General features: G+C 41.4%; 2 protein-coding genes across 28 annotated transcripts in view; one reads left to right on the top strand and one right to left on the bottom strand.

Moving 5' to 3' along the window:
- Positions 1-6,927, top strand: part of MEST (mesoderm specific transcript) — a 47,603-nt gene extending 40,676 nt beyond the window's left edge. For 9 of the 16 annotated variants that reach the window (XM_086395624.1, XM_086395629.1, XM_086395628.1 and 6 more), the window contains exons 5-13: positions 66-202; positions 335-393; positions 1,491-1,531; positions 2,047-2,117; positions 2,367-2,468; positions 3,794-3,870; positions 4,704-4,767; positions 4,939-5,001; positions 5,652-6,927. In XM_086395624.1, the coding sequence (XP_086251750.1) occupies positions 66-202; positions 335-393; positions 1,491-1,531; positions 2,047-2,117; positions 2,367-2,468; positions 3,794-3,870; positions 4,704-4,767; positions 4,939-5,001; positions 5,652-5,769 (732 nt within the window). In that variant the 3' untranslated portion in view covers positions 5,770-6,927. The remainder of the gene's footprint in view (positions 1-65; positions 203-334; positions 394-1,490; positions 1,532-2,046; positions 2,118-2,366; positions 2,469-3,793; positions 3,871-4,703; positions 4,768-4,938; positions 5,002-5,651) is intronic. The other 7 variants (XM_086395625.1, XM_086395638.1, XM_086395636.1 and 4 more) reach the window with 1 other exon arrangement.
- COPG2 (coat protein complex I subunit gamma 2) overlaps positions 6,837-21,934 on the bottom strand; it is a 185,166-nt gene continuing 170,068 nt past the window's right edge. For 10 of the 12 annotated variants that reach the window (XM_086395614.1, XM_086395621.1, XM_086395613.1 and 7 more), the window contains 4 exons: positions 9,198-9,295; positions 8,291-8,429; positions 7,897-7,995; positions 7,149-7,433 (listed from right to left, as the gene is read on the bottom strand). In XM_086395614.1, coding sequence (XP_086251740.1) covers positions 7,303-7,433; positions 7,897-7,995; positions 8,291-8,429; positions 9,198-9,295 — 467 coding nt within the window. In that variant the 3' untranslated portion in view covers positions 7,149-7,302. Of the gene's footprint in view, positions 7,434-7,896; positions 7,996-8,290; positions 8,430-9,197; positions 9,485-21,934 lie in introns of all 12 variants that reach the window. The other 2 variants (XR_015162144.1, XR_015162145.1) reach the window with 1 other exon arrangement.

Here is a 21,934-nt window from a genome sequence, read left to right as displayed (position 1 = left end):
TCGGCCTGGCAGACAGACCTGCAGCCTCGACTTCATCCTGTGTGTCTGGGCTCTCCTTTCTCTAGAGGCCACATCACTATTCCATATTTGAGCAGGCCAGCATCGTGGAGGCACTTCTGCGACATTTGGGGCTCCAGAGCCGCAGGATCAACCTGTTGTCTCACGACTACGGGGACACCGTGGCTCAGGAGCTGCTCTACAGGTCAGTGAGGCGCTGACTTTCCTACAGGTCGCACTCGTCTAAGATGGTAGAAGTACATTCTTTCTGGGCCTTTTCCCTCTTGGGAGTTCATCTTCACTGGCTCAGTTAGCTGTGTTTCCCTCCCATCTCTAGATTCAAGCAGAATCGATCTGGTCGGCTTACAATCAAGAGTCTGTGTCTGTCAAATGGAGGTAATTGCATGGAGGAGGGTGGGAAGCGAGGTGTAGCCTAGAAGGGCCACGTTTAGAAACAGCAGTGACGTCTAAATGGTTGTCTGATGGTACTGCAAACAGACCCACAGAAAGGAGTGGATCTTTACCTCTCCTGTGCCATGACCACTTTTGTAGTCTGAAGAGATTTACTGACCCTTTCTCAGAATAATGTTTTTTAATATAGAAAATAAGATTACAAAGGAAACTGATTATCTTGATATAAGTTAATAAAAAGATGTGTTACCGTAAGATAGGGTATAGTAAGATTTTTAAATGTGTTTAATGCATATTCCAGCAAGATCTCACGGTGGGTCTGGTAACAGCTGTAATTAGAAGCAGTGGGGAGTGCAGATGATGCTTCACCATCTTTGCGACAACTGCAGTGGGTTCTGCAGACTGAAGATGAAGCCACACGTGCTTCTAACACTGTCGTGGTTTGTGTCGGAAACTCTCAATTCACAGCAGTGCCAAGTTTCAGTTGCAAGTTAGAGAACCCTTAATTAGACCTTTTGGAGATGTTTCCTGTGCTTTGCCTGCCATTGAGCCTGGCTTGTAAATCCATGAATATATCCAGGTGTCCCTCAAATACCTTAGACTACCTTAAGGGCAGATGGGGAGAGGAATCTTTTTATCAGTCATGCTCATAGCTTTCTCCCACAGACTCTGGGGGGGGAAAAAAAAAAAAGGAAATGGAAAAACTAGGTTTAAGGACCTACACTTCCTGAAAAATCTCTGGTTTCCTTTGCAGCCCCAAACAGTAACAACACTATGCATTCCAAGGAATGGGTGGAATCACTAAGGGGAGCAAGTCTAGTCATTGCCAGTGTGGATGACTGAGACATATTTTTCCCTTTTCTCTGCAGTGGGGAAAGTAATTCCAGTGGGATAGAATCTGACCTGGTAAACACAATGCCCTGGAGAATTAATAAATGACAGTACTAAGTTTTTATTTGTAATTCTGTTTTTGGCAGTAACAGCCACTAAGGTGATTAATAGGGTGACTAGCCTTTGATGATGAGTCTCTGTTTGGCCTAAAATTGTTGGTAAATGACTAACTTAAGTCTCTTCTCCTACAGGTATATTTCCTGAGACTCACCGTCCTCTCCTTCTACAAAAGGTTGGTTACTCCATCGACCAGCTCTTTAATAGTTTTTCAAATTTATACTGATCTCTGTAATGCTGGAACCTTTACAAGGGCCCATACCTGCTGCCACAGGCTGTAGTTAAAAAATCTATTTCTTCCTGAACTTACATGTTAATAAAGTTAATTTTTTCCTTAATAAAGGAAAAGCAAAGCAGTAGAAGTAACCCTATATAAACAAAGCTTTATTTCTGAAATTGAGATCAATAACTATTTTTGGAGAAATACAGCTATCTAAAGACTTAGGATATTAGCATGATGTTTCAACAAAATGGGATCCTAAAATCAAATATATCAGTGTAGAATGTAATCTTAAAGGAAATTAGAAGTAGGTTTGTCATCTATGAGAAAAGAATGTGGGTAAGCAAATCAAGAAACTGAAATCCAGTGGATTTAGTTAAAGTCCTTTTTTAGTTCCTAGTATAAAACTTTATATCCTGGCTAGTTGTCTTCTTTCCTTGGAATCCTGATTTTTACTTTTATACCTATAGCTTCTCAAAGATGGAGGCATGCTGTCACCCATCCTCACACGGTTGATGAACTTCTTCGTATTCTCTCGAGGGTAAGTTATTGTTAAAGATGGACTTACTTCAGCCCAGGAACAGCGTAGTGAAAAGTTGCTGCATTAAAGCTCTGGGCCAGATCTTAGGGCTTGATACTTTAAAGGTGTTGACCACTTGCCAGGCAAGTAGTAGGAGGAATTCATAAAAACCAGTCAAGGGCTGGACACAGGTGACCTGAAGTGCCAATCATACTTGATGTACTGAGCTCTTCTCACACTTAACCTTTCTGCTTTTTTGGACTTATTCAGTCTCACCCCCGTCTTTGGGCCATACACCCGACCTTCTGAGAGTGAGCTGTGGGACATGTGGGCAGGGATACGCAACAATGATGGGAACTTGGTTATTGACAGGTAAGAAATAACCTTTGTTTTGGTTTCCAGAGACACTTATTTGGGGAAGTAGGGAAAAGATGTGGGATTGTGTTCTGTTCTTTGCTTTCATAACTTCCAAGAAGAGTGCTTATGACGTATGAGGCAAACCAAGAAGTCCTGCTCTGTACTTTCTAAGAAAGAAAGAAATTGAGAATAGTAGCCACTGAGCCTAAGCCATTTGGTACAAAAAGTTTGGGTAAACAACTGCAAATTCCAGTGCTAATTCAGTTTGTAACTGGCTGATTGACTGGTAAATTGTCTTTGGACTTTTTGGCAATAGTAAGTACTTCAAAATGTATAATTCTGAAAGGTGCCTAATTCCTCTCTCAAAGTACAGATTTCTTACTTTTTTGCATCCTTTCTATAGCAACAGGGACTGAGAAGGGAGGATTCTCTGTCTTGTACAAAGAATTCCCATCCTTTGGTTCAAATGAGAATGTAGCTGCTTTCACAAAGGGACCTTGAGATAGGATATCTGGAACTGCTTGGGATACGGCCTCTTTGCCAGCTGGGTCAGTGTAGCTTCCAGTGTTTTAACTGGTGGCTCTGCTGGAAATTGTGAGGTCAAAGGAGTCATTCCTCCTCCTCACCTCAAACTCACCTGGGATCCTTGAAGATTCATTTTAATATAAAAAAAATTGGAAAACAAAGGCCTCTTTTAAAATTCCCTTGTAGTTTCAAGAAAGTTCTACAAGGTGATGTTTTAAGTTCACAAAAACAGTTGCCAGGCACAGTTATTAGAGCACACGAGTTTGAGTTCTGACATCTTACACTGTGGGGAAAGGGCTCCTCCTCCATTTTATCTGTGGATAATGCAGGAGATGAAGCTTTGTGCTCACGAACTTCTTCTACCGTGAGAATTTTAGAAGCAGATGTCAATTTACAGATCTTGTAGTTGAGTCCTCTTAAAGATGAGAAAACTGAGGTGAAAGGTTACTAACAACTTTTGAGTCACAGAGCTAGTTAGTGGTGCAGCCAAAATCAGAACTTTAGACTCAGACTTTAGTCACTTTTAATCCAAAGTAATTTCCAGCCTTCCTAGATCTCAGTCCGTGCTTCATAAACACAGAGAACCATTAATTCTGACATTGATAGTAGGCATGATCACTGCCATAGCTACATAGTAGTGAACTCCAGAGGTTAAGAGAAATGAGTTAAGTTAAGCGGGCCATTCCCAGGAATAGCAAGGTGCTTCTGGATTAAGAAAACATAGATGGTGTTCCTTGTGGTTCCTGTCAGGCCTTTGCATCCACAAAACAATAGAAGTTTCCTGTTATACTCTTGCTGACTTGTCTGTCCTGCAGTCTCTTGCAGTACATCAATCAGAGGAAGAAGTTTAGAAGACGCTGGGTGGGAGCCCTTGCCTCTGTATCTATTCCCAGTGAGTATTTCTGTGTTACTTCCTGGCAGGAAAACTGAGGGACCATGGGCTTAAATAATTGCCAGACCTAGCAAATCAAGATACAAGATACCCAGCTAAATTTGAAAATAAATTTCAGATAAACAACAGATATGTATTTAGGATAAGTATATGCTGTGCAGTATTTGAGACATACTAAAAAAAATTCATTATTTGAAGTTCAGATATAACTGGCCCCCCGTATTTAATCTGGAAACCAGGGACATGTGTTGTAGAGAAGTATATAAAATATTGAGTTCCTATCACAGAAGGCGCTGGTGTCTGTCAGTGCGATTAGACCACTTTCTGTGCTGTGCACTGTCGGTAGTCGCCACGTTCAGTGCTGAACTGCTGGGATGACAGACTGTTTAGATTACTAATCAAGAGGCTTATAGGTGGTTTCTGCTCATTTGTCTTTTCATTCCTATGGATTGAAAAACAGTGCATGGTCTCACATAGAATAATTAGTGTTCAGGATATCATTGGTTGATTTCAAATGTCAAGGGTCAATTACAAGTGAAGAGAGACTTAAAAGAATGACAGTCTCCTGGATTTATAAAATGGAAATGTTGGAAGTGGGGCTTATACCTTTTGGTCCAGGGCAAAGAAGAGAGGAAGAGAATGAATGGGTGTTTATAGGTGAAAAGGTCTCAAATGGACTAATTTTTAGGCTTATTCTCATATGTTCCTTGTAAACTACTTATTGAAAGAAGCTATGTTTTCTATTATTAAAAAATTATTTAAAGAAAAAAATTTTGAGGGGTAATTTTATGGTGTGAGAGCTGTTAATAATTCATTCCTCTCCCTTCTCCTAGTTCATTTTATCTATGGGCCATTGGATCCGGTGAACCCCTATCCCGAGTTTTTGGAGCTGTACAGGTGAGTCTCCCTCAGGGGTCTTTGTTTTCCTGACAGTGGTGAACAGGACTGCCCATTGAGGGCTGTTGCGCTAGCCTGTCTCTGACTTCACTGGATGAACTGGGGAAATCTTAATTCTCACATAGTGTAAAAATGAAGAAATTCAGTTATACATTCTCTTGGTTTATACAGCCTGTTTTCACTATCATGGTTATCAGTCTACATGTGTCACTCTACATGTTCCAAGGTGTACAGGTAAGAAAAAGCTATTGTGTGAACCAAGGAATGGAAGTGGATATATTTTAACTGTTTGCTTTAAGTTTGACTGTAAAGCCACTCATTGGCCTCAGCTGCGGAGACTGTGCGGGAAGAGAGAGCTGTGCAAAAGTGCCTTCTCAGGTTGTTCTGCTCTCTAGGTACTTAGTCGGAAGGTGTCGGAATATGAGTGCTTGATTGACAATGTCACATGAAAATGTTCCATACCTTCACATGGCCTAGTAGAAAGAACCCAGTAGTAAATAGCTTGCATTTAATTTTAAACAGACTGCCCTCTCATCTCCTCAGGGTAAGCAAGGTCTTTTGTCTTCACTCACAGTGAGTTGCTGAGTGGCCACTTACCTAAGGAGCTGGGAGTCATCCTGCTCTGACCCATGTTGCACGTGTGTTGCATTTTCACATTGTGGTCTGTTGGAATATTTAAAAACTAGTCTGTATACATTATAAATGGAATTGGCGTGTTTATCTGCCTAAAGATACAATTCCAAAGTAGAAGGTGAATAAGCTCTTTGTTGGTTCTTTCCAGTGTGGTATGTCCACAGGGGCATTTACTAGGGCTGCCCACTGGCTTACACCCCTCTCCCTCCCTCCAGCCTCAAGTTCACCTCCATGCTGTTCTCTTCCACTAGGAAAACGCTGCCGCGGTCCACAGTGTCGATTCTGGATGACCACATTAGCCACTATCCACAGCTAGAGGATCCCATGGGCTTCTTGAATGCATATATGGGCTTCATCAACTCCTTCTGAGCTGGAAAGAGTAGCTCCCCTGTATTCCCTCCCCTGTTCCCTTATCTGTCGTGTAATCCACTTAGGAAGAAATGCCCAAAAGAGGTCCTGGCCACCAGACACTATTCTCTCACTAAAGTCCACCTGACTCACACTGGTGAACAGCACATAGTAAAAAGCCAGCAGAAGCTGTAAGGTGACCGGATGGTCCACCTCCCATTCCTTTGACATCTGATCAAGTGTATGGACTTGCCTTTGTCTTTGTGTTACACAGGAAATTATGATGGGCACTACCACTCACTGATGCAGAAAGATAGATATTCTTTTGCATAAAAGTCTTTGAAACACTTCTGTGGACTTTTCTGAAGTATTTGGAAATGCTGATTTCTGGCCTGGTTTGGAATTATCTAAAGGTGCTGCCTTCACCTTGCCTCGAATGGCTTTAGTTCTCTAAGTGGTACAGCTTCAAGTGAGAGTGAGTTTCCCTTGTCATAACTTTGGATTTAGTTTCATTAGCTGCTTCTAGTTGTAGACATTTTGTTAGACTTTGGTTTAAATAATGCAGTATTCTAAGTATACTTCAAGACTATGATTTCCCTACACTTATTATATATATAAAGATACTAAACCAGCAGATACTCTAGCAGACCTTAAACATTTCATTTGAGTAAACTGAACTAAATCCAAGCTATTTACAGAATTTCCTAAAATCACAGGACATTAAAGACAGTAGCCTTTGTGCCAGAGATTTACTGTTATTTTGCTGTTAGAACTCATCCTTCCAGCTTATAACAGTCAGACTCTTCATACCTCAGTGCATAGAAGCATTGTCCCTCCTGAGCTAGTGGAGAGGAGGGGAACGTTGTACAGTCCAAGTCACCGGGCTGAATGTATACTGACTGCTTAACTTCTCGTTGGTTGTCCCAGAGAGGGTTCCTCATGTAGCTCAGCAGTTCCTGTACTTTACAGACAGGAAAGTTCCAGAAACTTAAAGAACACAGTCTGAAAGGCCTATGAGCAAATGGTGCTGAATACTTTTTTTTAAGCCGCAGTTTCATTGTCTTAGTAGTTAAAGCAGGATCATTAAGTGGTGATTTATATTTTTTTTATTAGCAACTTCAAGTATAACAACTGGAATAAGTGTTTCTTTTCTATTAATAAAAATGAATTTTGACAAAAGTGGACTCTGGCTCCCCTCCCCAACCACCCCTCTGGGATAAAAGCTTTCCAACACTGCCAGGAGCCTTCAGACACACATTAAAGAGTTCAATGAAGCTAAGCAGCTGGGGTAGAGGATAGTATTTGATTTTCAAGCTCACCAAAAGCTGTACTATCATACCAAAGCTGACCAAGTGTATTAAAAAGGAACAACAACAGAAAGACATGCACAAAGACAGATGTTTGCTTGATCTGCTGGCTCAGGGCCAAATATTTAATTTGCTTTTTTTTGAAATCATTAATTTTTAAAAGTATGATTCTGGGAAATTCATGCCAATAGCCTGAAAGCCCACCGACAGTGAAGGGTACATCAATTTCAACTCGCCCAGTAAAACCTTATCCAACAGAAGCCAAGATAACATCTACAGGTGTTCCCTCTTTGCTTCTGACAGTCACCTGCATGGTCACCCCATCTGCTAAGGCCAGCCTGGACCTCACCAATAAATCATAGCCACCTCTGTATACACCTGAGAGGAAAAGAAGTGAGGAAACCATGTTAAGAACTCAAAACAAGCTCTGAATAATGAAACTTCTCATGCTCTGCCTGCATTTCCTTTCTATTAGTTTAGCTTTTCTAGAGATTTATGCCTATGGTGGGAATTGAATCCTACATACAGATTCTAAATACTCTTTTATATTCCCATAATACCAGGCACATAGAAGGTATTCAGTAATACTGATATGGAGTACTTAAGGTGGGGGCATTGGTAGCTATAGGAGAGATTTAAGTGCTTTGGGCCAAATATGCATCTTAAGAGAACAACTTAAGGACAGCACGCAAATTAAACAGCTAAAACATTATTCAGTTTGATGGGGCTTCAAGCTGTAACTCTGCTAACAGTGGGACAGTAGCAGGGCATGAGATGCCCATGCACATCCCTTCCTATCAAATTCTGCAACAAAATAAAGAAATCTGATAAAGGTTCTTACCTGCCAGATAGAGGGAATGGGAATTCTTGTTCTCAGGTACTTTGTCTGACCTCTCACATGGCTGCATGCCCAGAAATGTGATGATGTTGTTGACAGCTTCTGTGTTGAGAAGATGGATGCAGCAGTATCAGAAAAGGTCAGCATAGGGGTTTGGCTCTGTACTAGTTTGGGGTGGGGGGGTGGGCGATAGAGGTGGGGACTGGTGGTGGTTTGTGCAGGGAGGTGACTGGACTGGAAGTGGGCTGACTCAGATGATGAAGACAGGGTTCTGGCCTCTTAAGTGAAACAGTTGGTGAAGTATTTAAGAAAAGGGAGTCCTTCTAGAATAACAAATGTGCCTATTAGGTGTTAGACTGTTATCAGGCAATACACTATTAAGGAAAATTGTTCTTACCTTCAAGAGTTTTGGTAGAACTGAGGGCAAAGGTCTCCTCTTTCTCAAAGGTGTTGCCAACCTCCTCCCAGGCAGCAGCAAAGTTAGGCTTCATTACCTTCTGAATGTGGTCAGACACAGTCACTTCAAGATCTTCTAGCTAGTAGGTTAACAAGCAGGGGTCAGAAAATGAACACCCTCTCAATTCAGAACAAACACAGTAGAAACTAGTTCATTTGGTTTTATCATCCTGCATTATATCCTTTGCACGAACCTAGGAAAAACTACTAAACTCAACTAAAACTTCAGACTAGTTTGAAGTTCTGTAGTCTGGATAAGTCAAACAGCATAGGGGATAAGTCAAACAGCATAGGCCCTGACAAAGGAAAGCAAAAAACCAGGTTGTTTGGCAAGACCTGTATTCAGATCAGCATCTGTAGCACTGGGGTAGGTACAGAGCAGTCACGTTCCCACATATCACCACAGAGTTCAGGCTGTATGCGGCCTTCTGAACTCTGCATTCTCTAACAGGTAGATTTTTCCATAATAAAACTTTCCCTGAATTCTTTGAAGCCTTTGCCATCCATGATGTGGCTACAAGTAAATTAAAAGTTGCCGAACAAAACAAAAAAATCGCAATTCTCAATACTTTAAATAAAACTGATCTCAATGAAGATCATGTAATTATTTTCATCTCTGAATTATCCCTATTAACAAAGACATTAGAAACAGTGAGTTTTGCATTAACCAGTCATGGGGTAAATCCCATGACAGATTAACCCAGGTCCTCCTCAGCTGTAGCGTGTATGAGAAGAATATAGTCCCATAAGTTCATGTCAGATGTTCCTATAAAAATGTTCTCTCTGGACAGAAGTCACTCAGTGGAGCAAGGGGTCAGAGTGAGTCCCTCTGTGCAGGGGAGACTCACCACGTACTCGTCGTCATACCCCTCCTCGGTGGGAACCCCCGTGTCAGGGTCGCAGTCCCGGACAGTGAACTTCATGGTGCAGCTAAAGGTGCCTGCAGCTGAGGAGACAGAGCAGGCAAGCCTGTGTCAGGGCCGCACAGGCACATGGTCTCCAGCAGTCACCTGGGAGGCACCGTCTGCCCTTGGCTCTGTGTTCTGAATTATCAAGTGAAACATATGTAGACTGTTCTCTAGGGTCATAGTTCTCACAAGACGCCTGTAGGCTGGACTTTGAAATCTGGTTCCTGCTGCAAGTCAGAATAGTACAGAAAACAAGACCTGAGCAAAATTCTGTTTTTATATTCAGATAAGGAAAGCAGGGGGTCGAGCTCAGTGGTAAAGCATCTGACTATGGATCAGGAAAGCAGCAGGGGAGACACTTCCCAAGGAACTTTCCACCACACCGGGCAAAACATTAAAAGCCACTGGTTTACGAGCTGACAAAGCATAAAATATGGATAGTTACAAGCACACAGATCATTAATCCTGACAAAGTATATCAGAGTCTCAGTATCTTTTACAAATAATCATATCTAGGGATTGTGGACCAACAGTGGATTTACAGATCACCAGAATGAACTTGCAGTATGTCAACTTTCAACCTGTAGTGAGTAGGTCAGCAGTGAAGCTCTAATGTCGGCAGTCAGTGTCGTACAGTGGAAGAGCAAGTGGGCAATGATGTGTTGAGATAATCAGCAGAAACAGTAAGAAAAGAAGGACAGTGAAGTCTTCATGAAGAAGACAGGATTTTCTAAATTGTTTGAAGGAGGGTATTTATTAATCATGGATGAAGAAAAGGCACAAAGGGTCTAGTCCATGGACTGGAAAAGGATTAACAGTTTAAACAGTTTCGTGTGTGTGTATGAAACTGGAGTTAGAAAGCTGGGGGACAGTGTGTGTGTGTGAGAGAGAGAGAGAGAGAGAAACTATGGAGTTAGAAGGCTGGGGGACAGTGTGTGTGTGTGAAACTGTGGAGTTAGAAAGCTGGGGGACAGGCTAGGAAAGGAAAGAACAGGCTCAGATGTAAAGACCATGTGTGACAGGTTGGAGAGTGGGACTTTCATTTGCTCAATCTTAACTTTAGTAAACTCCCTCCATTCAAAAATATAGAAAATGTCAATATATTTATAATGTAAAGGTGCAAATAAATGTGCCAGGCCCTTAGGTAAAAAGATGACTAAGACATGACCTCTCTCCCCACAGCTGATTGTCTAGGAGTTGAATAAGCATGTGTGAGAGGTCTACCTCTACACACCTGTTGGCATTACAATTCAATGCTATAGACTCTTTAATGTAAGCTTTAACAGAGTGCTATGTGGGAGTTCAGGATTAACAGCCTGGGGAAATTACAACAAATTTGAAAGGATGTACAGTTTAATCGGATTCTCAAAAGATGCAAAAGAGCTTCGGCAAGCAGAGGAAGGTACACAAGCCAAAGGAAAGAGGCCAGAAAGGCATGGTATAAATGGAAGCAGTAAGGAGATGCTAGTACATAGGTGCTGAGAAGAGAATCTGTTTAGGAACAAATCTGAAATACTTTATACTTCCAAGGAAGGAGGAGGAGAATAGACATTTTGCAGTAGGCTCTAGTGAGCTTAAGCAGTCAAGAGATTAAAATGTTAGAGATAATTGAAGCCACTGCTAGGAATCCTATGAATAATAGGCCTGAATTCAGAAAGCAAGTGAATTTACTCAAGTATACTGAAAACAGATGGTGGAAGTGGATTGCCCCACATAGAAAAGGGTGTACCTATCAATTACAGAATCTGTTTCAGTGCAGTAGGGGGTTCATTGATGAATGATCTTGGTTAAACTGAGGTAGGGTTTTCTGCAGGAGGAAGGTGGAAGAAGAAAGTAGAAATTAACAGAAATTTAGAATGGGTCAGTTGAGTTATTTTAAAAAAAAAGGAGAAGATGGGACTATGGTATGGACAAAGGTCAAATAAAAATGGAGAGGCAGGGCAGATGCTGAGTCATAGAAGATTATGGGGTATGGCGAATCCCATGCTGGTTCACCGAGGCCACTGGAAAATGAGGAAGAGCAGTAAAGAGAGATGGGAACAATGGTAGATCGGAGACTGGGCTACCTGGTTAAATTTTATTATGAGTAAAGACACAAGACACTATGTATAAGCAAGGATAAGGAAAAATGGATTAAAAAAGTAAACGGGAGTGGTATTAATACAGATAGTGTTCCTGAAACTTTTGTGGCAAATTTTCAATTAAATGGTTTGGTTGATACAGTGAAGAGTTACATGGACTCTAAGGTGAACTCCAGTAAAACCCACTGGTAGCAATCGCTTATTATTGTGAGATAGGATGACTACTAACATGAGCGATGAGGAGAGTGGGTGAGAGAGCCTTTCCATGGCAGGAGGACAAGACTGAGCATATTGCCATAAAAAAGATAAGTGCTTCATGAGCCACACAAGGCAGATAACAAGGGCACAGGGGAGGAATGCCCTGAAGATCTGCATTAAAACTGTTCCCAGAAAGGAGGCTTGTCTTGTGAGGACTGACTGAAAATGGGAGATAACTATTGAGCAAACCTGTACGGAAAAAACCCCAAAACACAGAATTAAAGAAAAGCTGGATGCTGGAAGACAAGAAAGGCAAGAGCTGTGTGACTCAGGCTGGGGAGCAGGACATGCGCTATGACAAATGGCAGGTTGGGAGCGGCCAGGCCTCAGCCACTGGAGGGAAGGAAGACTGCGACTAGGTAAGGGGGATTATGCGGCGATTCCAGAAAGCTTTGCTGGAATGATAGATACTGAGAAGGATGTGGTCAGTGGGGCAGAAGATAAGAGGATAGGAGGGATGGGCCAGAAACACAAGCTACCTGCAGCATTCCCCACAGGTCTGGACTGAACTGAGAAGAAAGCGGTGCATAGAGAGTGAGGGGAGTCAAGGCAAATGAAAGAAAGCGAGTGGGGCAGTGAGTGCCAAAAATGAGGATATGTGCTCTCCAGGGAAACGCTACACACGTGGCAGGAGGGGTGCTGAAGATAAGGCTGTTCTAGGACAAATATGGGGGGCAAGGAAGAAAGGTACAGAACCGAAAGATTAGACTGCTCCCAGGCAGAGAGGAGCCACTGAGGAATGACAGGGGTCAACAGGAAGGGTAAGACAGCACTCCTGGGCCACAAGTCAGGATGGAATAGGAAAGGAGAGAGAGACTGGAGGCAAAGAAATGGAAATACTGTACAGTGGAAAGCAGAGAAGGCAGAGAGGTGTGGAACAAAGATTTTGAATCAAAAACCCTGCCAGAGCTCAGCAGGGTCTAACAGGACACGTTTTGAACGTAAAGACCGTGTGGGGATGAGAAGTACACAAAGTGTGAGGCCAAAGACTGGAGTGGGAGGGAGGAGCAGATCAGCTCTTGAAGCACCAATTTGGAGGGAAATTGTCAAAGGACTTGGGTGACAGGAAAGTATATAAGGAAGCCGGTTACAATGAATGCAGATAAAAACCCACTGCTGGCATCTTTAGAGATCAGGTTTGACTTATTAGAGGACGTGAATAGGTAGTTTGGCCAGAGGATAGGTTATTGTAGTAGATGGGGAGATGAGTGAAGATTCTGAAGGAAATATACCTGAAGAGAAGTATTTGCATCCATTTCATCTGTAGACAGATGGTAAATGAAAGGGTGATAGACAGCTGAGATATGGTAGATTACTGCAGGGTACCATTAAAATTGGTTACTCTTAGAAGTTACCCTATTATGGCTAAAAGTGACAGACATTTCCTAGGGAGATTTGTGTGGAAAAAATTCTGGAGGAAGAGACAGGTGAGAAGATGGAGGCTAGAAGCATAAAACAGAAGTTAGAGGGTTTAAGTTGGGGTGCTGAATGTAAGGTGTGTGAGAGTAGGGAAGGGCAGTAAAGAGGGCCAGAAGGAGGAACACTGGAAAAGGGCAGAGATGCGTATTAAGTAGAGAGATGGGAGCTAAGCTAGATTACAACCAAAGAGGAAAGAGGATGTGAAGAGGAAGTGGCATATGAGAGCTGGTGTTAATGAGTGAGTGCCTAACAGAATCTGGGAATCTTTGCTCCAGTGATGTTTGAAGCAACAAATATGACCAACTGAGTGATAAAACAAGAGTCTAAAGGTGATGGATCTGAGCCATGGCCAGTGGCAGAATCCTGTGAAGGTCTGTACTGAACTGAAGAGTGCAAATGTACTCATAATAGTGTGCAGGAAACAAGGAAGATGAAAGAAAAACACTCACTACTCAATCCATGGGGAGTGCTACAAAGGTAGTTGCTGAAAAAACGAGTGATGTAGGTAACATAGTGTTTCTCTAGGGTCAATCAAAGGAAAGAGCAGAGGAGCCTGCGGAAGAGATGGGGTCATGTGAAGACTGGCAGGTACTGCAGGAGGGAGCTGGCACTGTACTTGTACCAGAGATCATGATTAAACAAGAAAGAAGAGAGATGGGAAACTACCCAAGGGAAGAACTACGTGAAGAGTAATTGAGAACAGGTGGAGTGGCATGGGCAGATAAGATGAGGAACAGTTTCCCAGAATGGGAACTCCTGTAAGATCTTATAATAGGTCTAATTGGTCAAATGATGGTTCTTAATGCCAGAGTCTGAAAAGCAGTATATACAATGGGAGAAGAACAGGGCCTAAAAGTAATGGGATGTTTTAGTTAGGAGGATTAAAAACAGGCTAGCAACCTCAACGACACCAAGATAAATCTCTGAGCACTTGGTTCTGTAGCATGGATCATGAGGTAAGCGGCCAGGGATAGTTGTAAACCCAACTGAAAAGTAAAACTTCATTTGTTATTTTCATGTACAGATGGTAAAGGAAATTATGCTATATGTAATTAAGATGTGGGAGGGCAAAAACCAAAGGGAGATGCAAACAAATATCATGCAGATACCACGTTAAAGTTATCCTTAGAATTTACTCTGCCATGTGAAGGTTTTCAGAAAGTGAAGAGACAGCTACAGAGGAGAGAACCTGGCTAGGGAGTGCTGTTTCCAAGGAGACTGGATCCACTTGAGTGAAATAGAATGGTAGCTAAAACAAGAAGAGAAGCTAAAGATAAGGTACCACAGTTCTTCAGGGCAAGACAGGTAACAAGAAAACGAATTGGAGAGTGACGTTACAGATGCCCCCAGATTAAAAGAATACCATTTAAAGAATGACAGCTATTGACTGGAGAGAGAAGGTCCCATATGTGGGCCAAAAGACACAGAAGAGGGCACGGGGTGAGGGGAGTTAAAGCCAAGAGGAGTGCTGCACAGACAAGAGGGCGACTCTGAATGGAGGGCAACAAGCAAACCACAGGACCCTCAGGATTCCCAGAGTGGGCAAGCCTGCAGGTGTGAGGACGGGCCGAAGTGCTCAGTGTGCTGGGTGTCAGCCAGACTGCAATGACTAGTCTGTACAATGGGAGAGAAACAGGCTTGAAAAGGAGTGATAGTCAGGAGTAGACTCGCTCCTGATGCCTTCGTTGGAAATTTTAAATTAAAGGGGTTGGTTTTTGTTAGAAAATTCTTCGGCCCCACTAGACCCACTGAATCAGCAATTTCGAGTGGGACTCAGTCATTTGTATTTTAACAAACTGAAGTTTGAGAGCCACTGCTTTAGATAAAGGCAGATAAGGAGTAATTCTGATTAAAAAATCTTTGCTAGCAAGCAGTCATACTAGGATTAGTTGAAAATAAGCAACTGAGGAGACTTGTAAGAAAAGACAGTAGATAAAGGGAGAATGGTGGCTATAAAAAGGGAAGGGGCTGTGTGACTTAAGACTTGGGTGGGAAGCTTGCAGGAAGTAACATGGCCAACGAGTAGGGGCATTGAAAGAGTGCTAGAGTGAGAAATCCTGGGACATGGGAGAGGAGGAACCTGAAGACAGTGATTTTTGTTAATCTAGATCACAACCACTCAGAGGAAGGAGGGAATGTGGCTACATAAGAACTGAGGTGATGGGTGGGGGGAACTGTTCAGGAGACTTTGCAGAAGACAGGCTACAGGGGCTGGAACTATATAATCCAGTCCAGGGTCTGAACCGTGACTGCTGAATGTGACATGTTCCTTTATCTAGATATGGGAATATGTACGTACCCAGTCTCTGAATCAAAGAGGGGTGCTGAATATAAGGTACCATTTTTAATAAGCCAAAAAGGAGTACAATAGTAAAGTTAACATTGCTGCCAGATGAGACGGTATCACTTAATATTGACGAAGAAACTGTCACTGATACCACGTGGAGGCATATGGCACCACACCTGAGCCAGAGACCATGATGAAAAGGAAGAAGACAGCTTAGCAGCTGTCTAGGGGAAAGGCTTGTCTAAAGAGTAGAAAATTGGTTTTGAGTGAGGGATAGAGTGGGAGTGAGGAGAGGAGGAAACCTCAAAAAGAATATGCATTCATTGCTATGAAAGTTGAAGATATATGGGGGAATTCTCCAAAGGAAAATTGACTATATGAGATATACTCAGAAGTTAAAGAAATATATTAGAATTTACAGAAGGTAAGAGAAGCACCTGGGGAGACTTGAATGAAAATATAGCAAAGAAGGAAAGAGCAAAAGAGGTTAGAAGCTAAATAAGGAGAAAGTGTGTGTGAATTAGGGTGAAGAACATGCAGTGCTGAGGAATAAACATGGAAGGGCATGAAGAGCGCTAAATGGGAACATTAGCGAATGGGAACTGGAGATGTGTCAGAGGTGTGTATGAATAAGGAGAGAAAGTGAGGTTAAAAGGTAGCCAAACAAGAGCTGGAGTATGAAGTTCTGCGGTCCAGGATGCTTTTTGGAAAAATACTGGCAGTAATGGGTGTGGTCAATAAGAGTGAAAGGTCAGAAACAAGGCAAGTGGGATGGACACAAAAGGTAGGCCAGTGACAGGAACCCTCTGGAAGTTTCTGTTGAATCAATGGTACAAACAAATGCTGTGGGAAAGAGTGTGGGACACTTAGGGAAGATGGCAGGGGCTGAGCAGTGAGTGCCCAACATGAGGGGATATCTGTCCCGAAGCAACAACTGTATCTGTAAGCATGCGTAAATGTAGGTGGAAGCTGAAAAGAGGGACACAGAAGACCAGGAAGCTTGCTTCTCTAGGGCAACACAGGAACAGAGGGAAAGGAATGAAAGAGCAGTGAAGCTTTCTGCAGATGTGGAGGGTTGATTTAAGAATGGTGTTTATTGACTGGTGGGTCATGGTACAGTTTTTGGACTAAGTTTATAATGGACTAAGAAGGAAAAGAGAGTTTGTGAAGTGAATAAAGGACTATTGTATGAACTAGAGAAGACTTAAGAATAATGGAGTGGCAGCAATACAGATCAGGGATGTAATAATGAGATGCAGAATGGAGATCTTGATATAAGTTTAAATGTTCACATTGGATGGGAAGGCCCAATGGTAATGAGTGGTGTATCTGTTAGAGTTTCAAGGATCTAGATAAAAATGGGAATTAGAGAGTAGACTAGAATGCTTTGAGTAAATTACTCACAGTAAATTAGAATGCTGTGAGTAAAATTTTTTAATTAAAAGCTTGTTTAATAGAGTTTAAAGGGGTTTTATTAAGATGAATTCTCATAAAAAGACATTGTTAGTAACCTTAAAACACATCAGGATTGACCAAATAGGGAGCATGGGCCAGTGGTTCTTCTGTAGAGATGATTTGTATTTCTTGAGGAATGGTTGGGAATCACTAGGGAGGTAAACCTCAGCAGAAAAATACTGTGCCCTTTGCTGTGATATAGGACAGTAGCTGAAACAGTTAAGATATGGTAGAGCATAAAAGAATAGGAAAGAAGAGGGGGTTTTAATCTTAAGTAATGGGAGCATTGCATGAATTAGAATGGGGTTCTCAGTAGAGTAGCAAAAAGGCAAATGAGATATGGAACTGAAGAGACCTGGAATGGAGAAGTCTGTCACATCTCAGAAGGGGTCTGATTGGTTAAAAATGTTTGCTGTTAAAGAGGACAGGGAGTGGTGTGTATAATGAGAGAGAAGTAAAGGCCTGCATATGAATGAGTAGGAGTTAGAAAGTAGACTAGCACTTACAGTCTTCACGGAAAAAAAAATGGGACAATTTATATAAAAAACCCTCAAAGATAGCATTACATATTATTTATGGGTATATAAATATTTATGAAAAGTATAACAAAGTTTATCAAATTATTTAGTGATTCTTCTCTTAGGAAAGAGGTTAGGTGGTACATAAGTCTCAATTATATGTGCACTGTTCTGTTCCTTTAAAAAATATCAATCAAATATAGTATAAAATCAAGATATAAAGAAGTGAGGCAGTAGGTGTATGAATTTGGGGGGAATAAAACATTTTAAAGGGCTGGGTTGATAAGAATGTTTAGAAGGCAAAGTTAGGATGATAAGTCATTGATAGCAACCTGAAAGATACTGGTTTGACTAGAAAGTGCAGGTGAGTGGTTTATCTGGTGAAAGGATGAACTGTATTTGCTAAGAAGTAAATGTAAGTATGCCTCAAGGGTACACCTCAAGAGAAGACTTGAGGTGTCCCTCACTATGATTAGAGATGGCAGCCAAAAATATTATAGATGTTCATATATGACAGAGCAAATAATCAATGGAACTCAGGAAGAACTTGTTGAAGTATGATGTTAAACTGCTCAGAAATTAGTCTGTTAGGACTGGCTGAGAGAAACTGCTGAGATACGTATTTTTAAAGAGAGAGAAAGAAAAAGTAGGGAAAAACAGAGGCTGAGGTTTAAGTAAGGAGAAGGGAGTAGATATAGGCTGTGGTGCAGAGCATGCAGTTTCGCAAAATGTTAAACAAACAAGGGCACTAAAGAGAGCCAGAATGAGGAGCATAGGGCCGTCAGAACTGGACGTTCAGTGAAGAACTGTATGGTAAGCCAGACATCAACCAGCTGAGCAAAGAAGTGAGAATATTGCTAAATAAGAGCAAGAGTATGATGTGTTGCTGCCCAGAAAGTTTTGTTGGAAAAAGATTTTTAGTAATCAGCGTAGTCAATAGAATGAGAAGTTAGAGAGTGATTAAATGCAGCTGGACTTAAAATGGGCCAAAGCAGGAATCCTGATTAGATTTCAGTACGGAATGCAGGAAATAAGGAAGATGGATGAAGGTGGAATTGTGGGTGCTGAATATTAGAAGTATACATATCCAGAAAAGATGATTAGATTCATTGGAATGATATAGCTGGAAGAAGAAGGCATGTTGGAGGAAACACAGGGAGTTTTCAGCAAAAGGAGGAGGCAGAAAAGGAATAGAAGAGCAATGTTCAAGTTACTTGCAGATGGAAAGACATTATTTGAATAGTCATAGTGATGAATGAAATGGCTATTACTCCATACTAAGGCCGGACAGAATGAGAAAATGACAGAATATGAAAAAAATAAGAGGATGGCAAGTAAGTAAAGGGGCACAGTATGAATTATATAGGAGTTCTGAGTAAACAGAATGGCAACAACATAGATCACGTGTGAATGAAAGAAACAGAACCATCAGGTCCCTCAACTGTGTTTAGAATGAAAGAGGATCTGGGGCCTAAAGAAGAACAGGACTTGGGTAGGCTGGCTCTTGAAGTGTTCGTGGGAAATTTATGACTGAAGTGACTACTTGTGAAGAAATGTTAGAAAGACATGGATTAAGATAAAACTTGACAAGAAGGCATCGGTGGAAACTTAAAGATATCACCACTGATTGACCTTTTAGGAGGCGTGGATTGGATACTTTTTTCTGGTAGAACAAATGAGTGCTATTGACTAAGGAGTGGTCAGAGATCATGAGGAAGCAAACCTCATAGTACTAAACTCATCGATATATTACAGAATCTGCAGGGAAAGATAAGGAGAATGTTTAAGATGTGGTAGGGCAGATGTTCAAAAGGAGTTATGGAAGACTTGCCTGTAAGTATGAGGTTAGTTTGCCAAGAAGTTAAGGTGTCACATGAGAGCTGGTTGACAGTGAAAGAAGCAACTGCAAACGCTTGTATTAAAGAAAGAGGAAAGGGGAAGGGAGAGAAGATGCTGGTTAGAGAGGGATGCATGAAGTAGGTTGGGTATGTAGCATGCAAGGTGCAAAATGGCAAATATTCCTGGGACCAGAATGAAGAATGTGGGTATCTCCAGCTGTTTACTACATTATCAGAATACTTGTTAACATGAAAAGTTTTTAACCTGCATATCATCATGTGCTCCAGCAACCTGGTACAGTCAGTCAGCACTCTTAAGCTGGCAAAAACTGAGTCTGTACTGTTTGGGACAGTATATGTTTGCTGCAGATATAGTTCCTCCATCTATAAGCTCACTTCCTATGCTCAAGGGTTTTAAATGTGTTGTGCATTATTCCTGTCGTCTTCCCTACAATATGTGTGGATCAACTCCAGCAATTCACCAGTTGGTAAGTAAATGTTTCCCAAAAGTTTCTTACACATTGCATTTAAAAAATGTATCTGCATTTGGTATTTCTCTTGAGAACCTTTCATTATCCATGCAGTGTAAAATGGAGAATGCAATTACAGTCTTATAGTATGGGGTCATTTTGCACTACAAACAAACATGTACACTAGTGAATGAATTTTATGCTAAATAATTATGTAGTTGTTCTTGAAAGTGGTTTATAAGAAATACTTAAGAGTTTTTTATAATAGCATTTGTGTGATGGTTGAGAAGATACATTGGATTTTTTTTTTAATGAAGATGGTTACAGGCCTTTTGAATTTAAGATATTGCAATATAAGCATTTACTAAGAAAAACTGTTATTCAGCATATTTTAAAGAAAAGATAATGAAAATTGCTTGTCCTTATAAAGCAGTTGAGTCAGGAAGAGAACTAGGTGGTGAGGCATTTATTAAAAAAGAAAGGTGGGGAGATAAAGTGATAACTGAAAATGAGACATAAGGACAGGATCTGGGAAAGCATGTCTGCATAAGACAGTGTAGTTGGCAGAAAGGTCAAAGAGAAACTCAGTGAAGTGGCCCTATAACAAGACAAATTGCAGGGCTCCAACCAAGGAATAAATAGAAAACTAAAGCAATTCAGCAAAATATGTAAGAAAGGACAAACATGGAACTGGATTGAGCAATGAATGTAGAACAAAAAGAACCAAAGAGGGAGGTATTAGTGAGTGTGTGAGAATGGAACATACTCAGTATAAAACGGTTAATAAAAGGTAGAATAGGGAAAGAAGAAACAGAAGAGAATGGGTGGAAAAGCAAAATCTAACCTTAGATGGGAAAGATTGCGTGAGCAATGATATGCTGAAAAACAAGGTTTGGTATAATTGTATCTAATGGAGCAAGGAAGAATGTAGGTGATAGAAATCAAGGAAAGAGCACTGTATGGATAAAAACATTTGTGAGAACAAAATTAAACACAGGGGAAAACAGTTTCACAACAAGGAGATCCTTGCTGAGGGCAGAAATGGACACAGGATTAAAGACAGGTCAAAGTATTAAATAAGTGAAGGCAGATGGAAACAAGTCAGAAGGCAACTGCATACATTAGAGTGGAATATTACAAAAAGGCAAAGTGAAAAAAGAAGACATAAACAAAGAGGGGTTCAGCTGACATGGGGGAAAGGATGCCATGGAATGAATTAAAAACTGCACATCCGCATCTAGAAAGGATTTATAACTTGGTAAGATGGTACTGGGCAAATTATGAAATGGGGTTGGGTTGAGGTATGCAGGCTTGGAATATGGCAGAGAAGAGAAAGGGGAACAAAACAGATAAGCAAAACTAGAGTTACACCTAGAAATTAAGGAGTCCATGAGAAGAAACAAGAATGAGATGAAAATGTCCTTATTCAGTAATAATGGAAATAGAGGAAGAACAAAGGAAAGGAAAACTGCATGGATTACATAGCGACAATGACAAAACTAGAGTCTAGTAACACCCGATGCATGAGGAGGATAATAGCAAAGACTGGGTAAAATAAGGTGGGAGAACACAGAATCCTGCCAAGCTCGTTACAGTATATAAACTTAAAACATTTGAAGTATTAATGAAAGAAGAAAATATTAAATGAGAATGTGAGTGAAATCAGGTTAAGAACAGGGGTTAAACTCACATACACCTTTTAATATCTGGGTTCAGGAAGATTCAAGTTTTCAACGAGATCTAGAAGGGAGAGAAATTAAGAGTCTGGCAATGAGACTGTAGTAGAGGAACAAAGGATGAGAGGAAAGGTTAGAGCGTTTCCTGCAAAATATTAAATACACAAAAGAATGAGAGCTGCAATGAGTAGATTTCCAGGGTCTATAACACAGGGAACAAGAAACACTTTGAAAACTGTAATACTGGAATGAATGAGGGATGGTTTAGGAAGTTTATGAAGAAAGAATTAAAATCCCATTCAACAGTTATTCCTGACCAAGAGGGAAGGCAGACTTAAGAAAATGAAAAGTTTAACTGGGAAAAAAAGGCTGGAGTTTGGGGCATGTAAGATGGACAGGAATGAGGTGGTTCCAGGAGGACCAGGACAGTGCCTGGCCAGTGTCAGGGCAGCAGAGCTGGGATCTTTGAGGAGCTGGCAAGGGGAGAGTGCAGCCCAGGGAGGCAGGCTGGCCCTCCACAGCAGTGATTCTTCCCCGGGGTGGGGGGGGTGGTTTTCACCCGCGGGGGGGCTGGGGCATGGACCCCAAGGGAGGCCTATCAGAACATCGGAGGGCGAGCAGCGCTCTGCTCCAAACAAAAACAAACCCAAAAACATGCAAAAAGAAAACACAAAA

This window comes from Bos grunniens, chromosome 4 (assembly GCF_055505025.1).
Source record: "Bos grunniens cultivar Pamir isolate PY7600 chromosome 4, Bosgru_T2T1.0, whole genome shotgun sequence".
NCBI classification, from domain to species: domain Eukaryota; kingdom Metazoa; phylum Chordata; class Mammalia; order Artiodactyla; family Bovidae; genus Bos; species Bos grunniens.
This window is presented reverse-complemented; position numbering and strand designations above follow the sequence as displayed.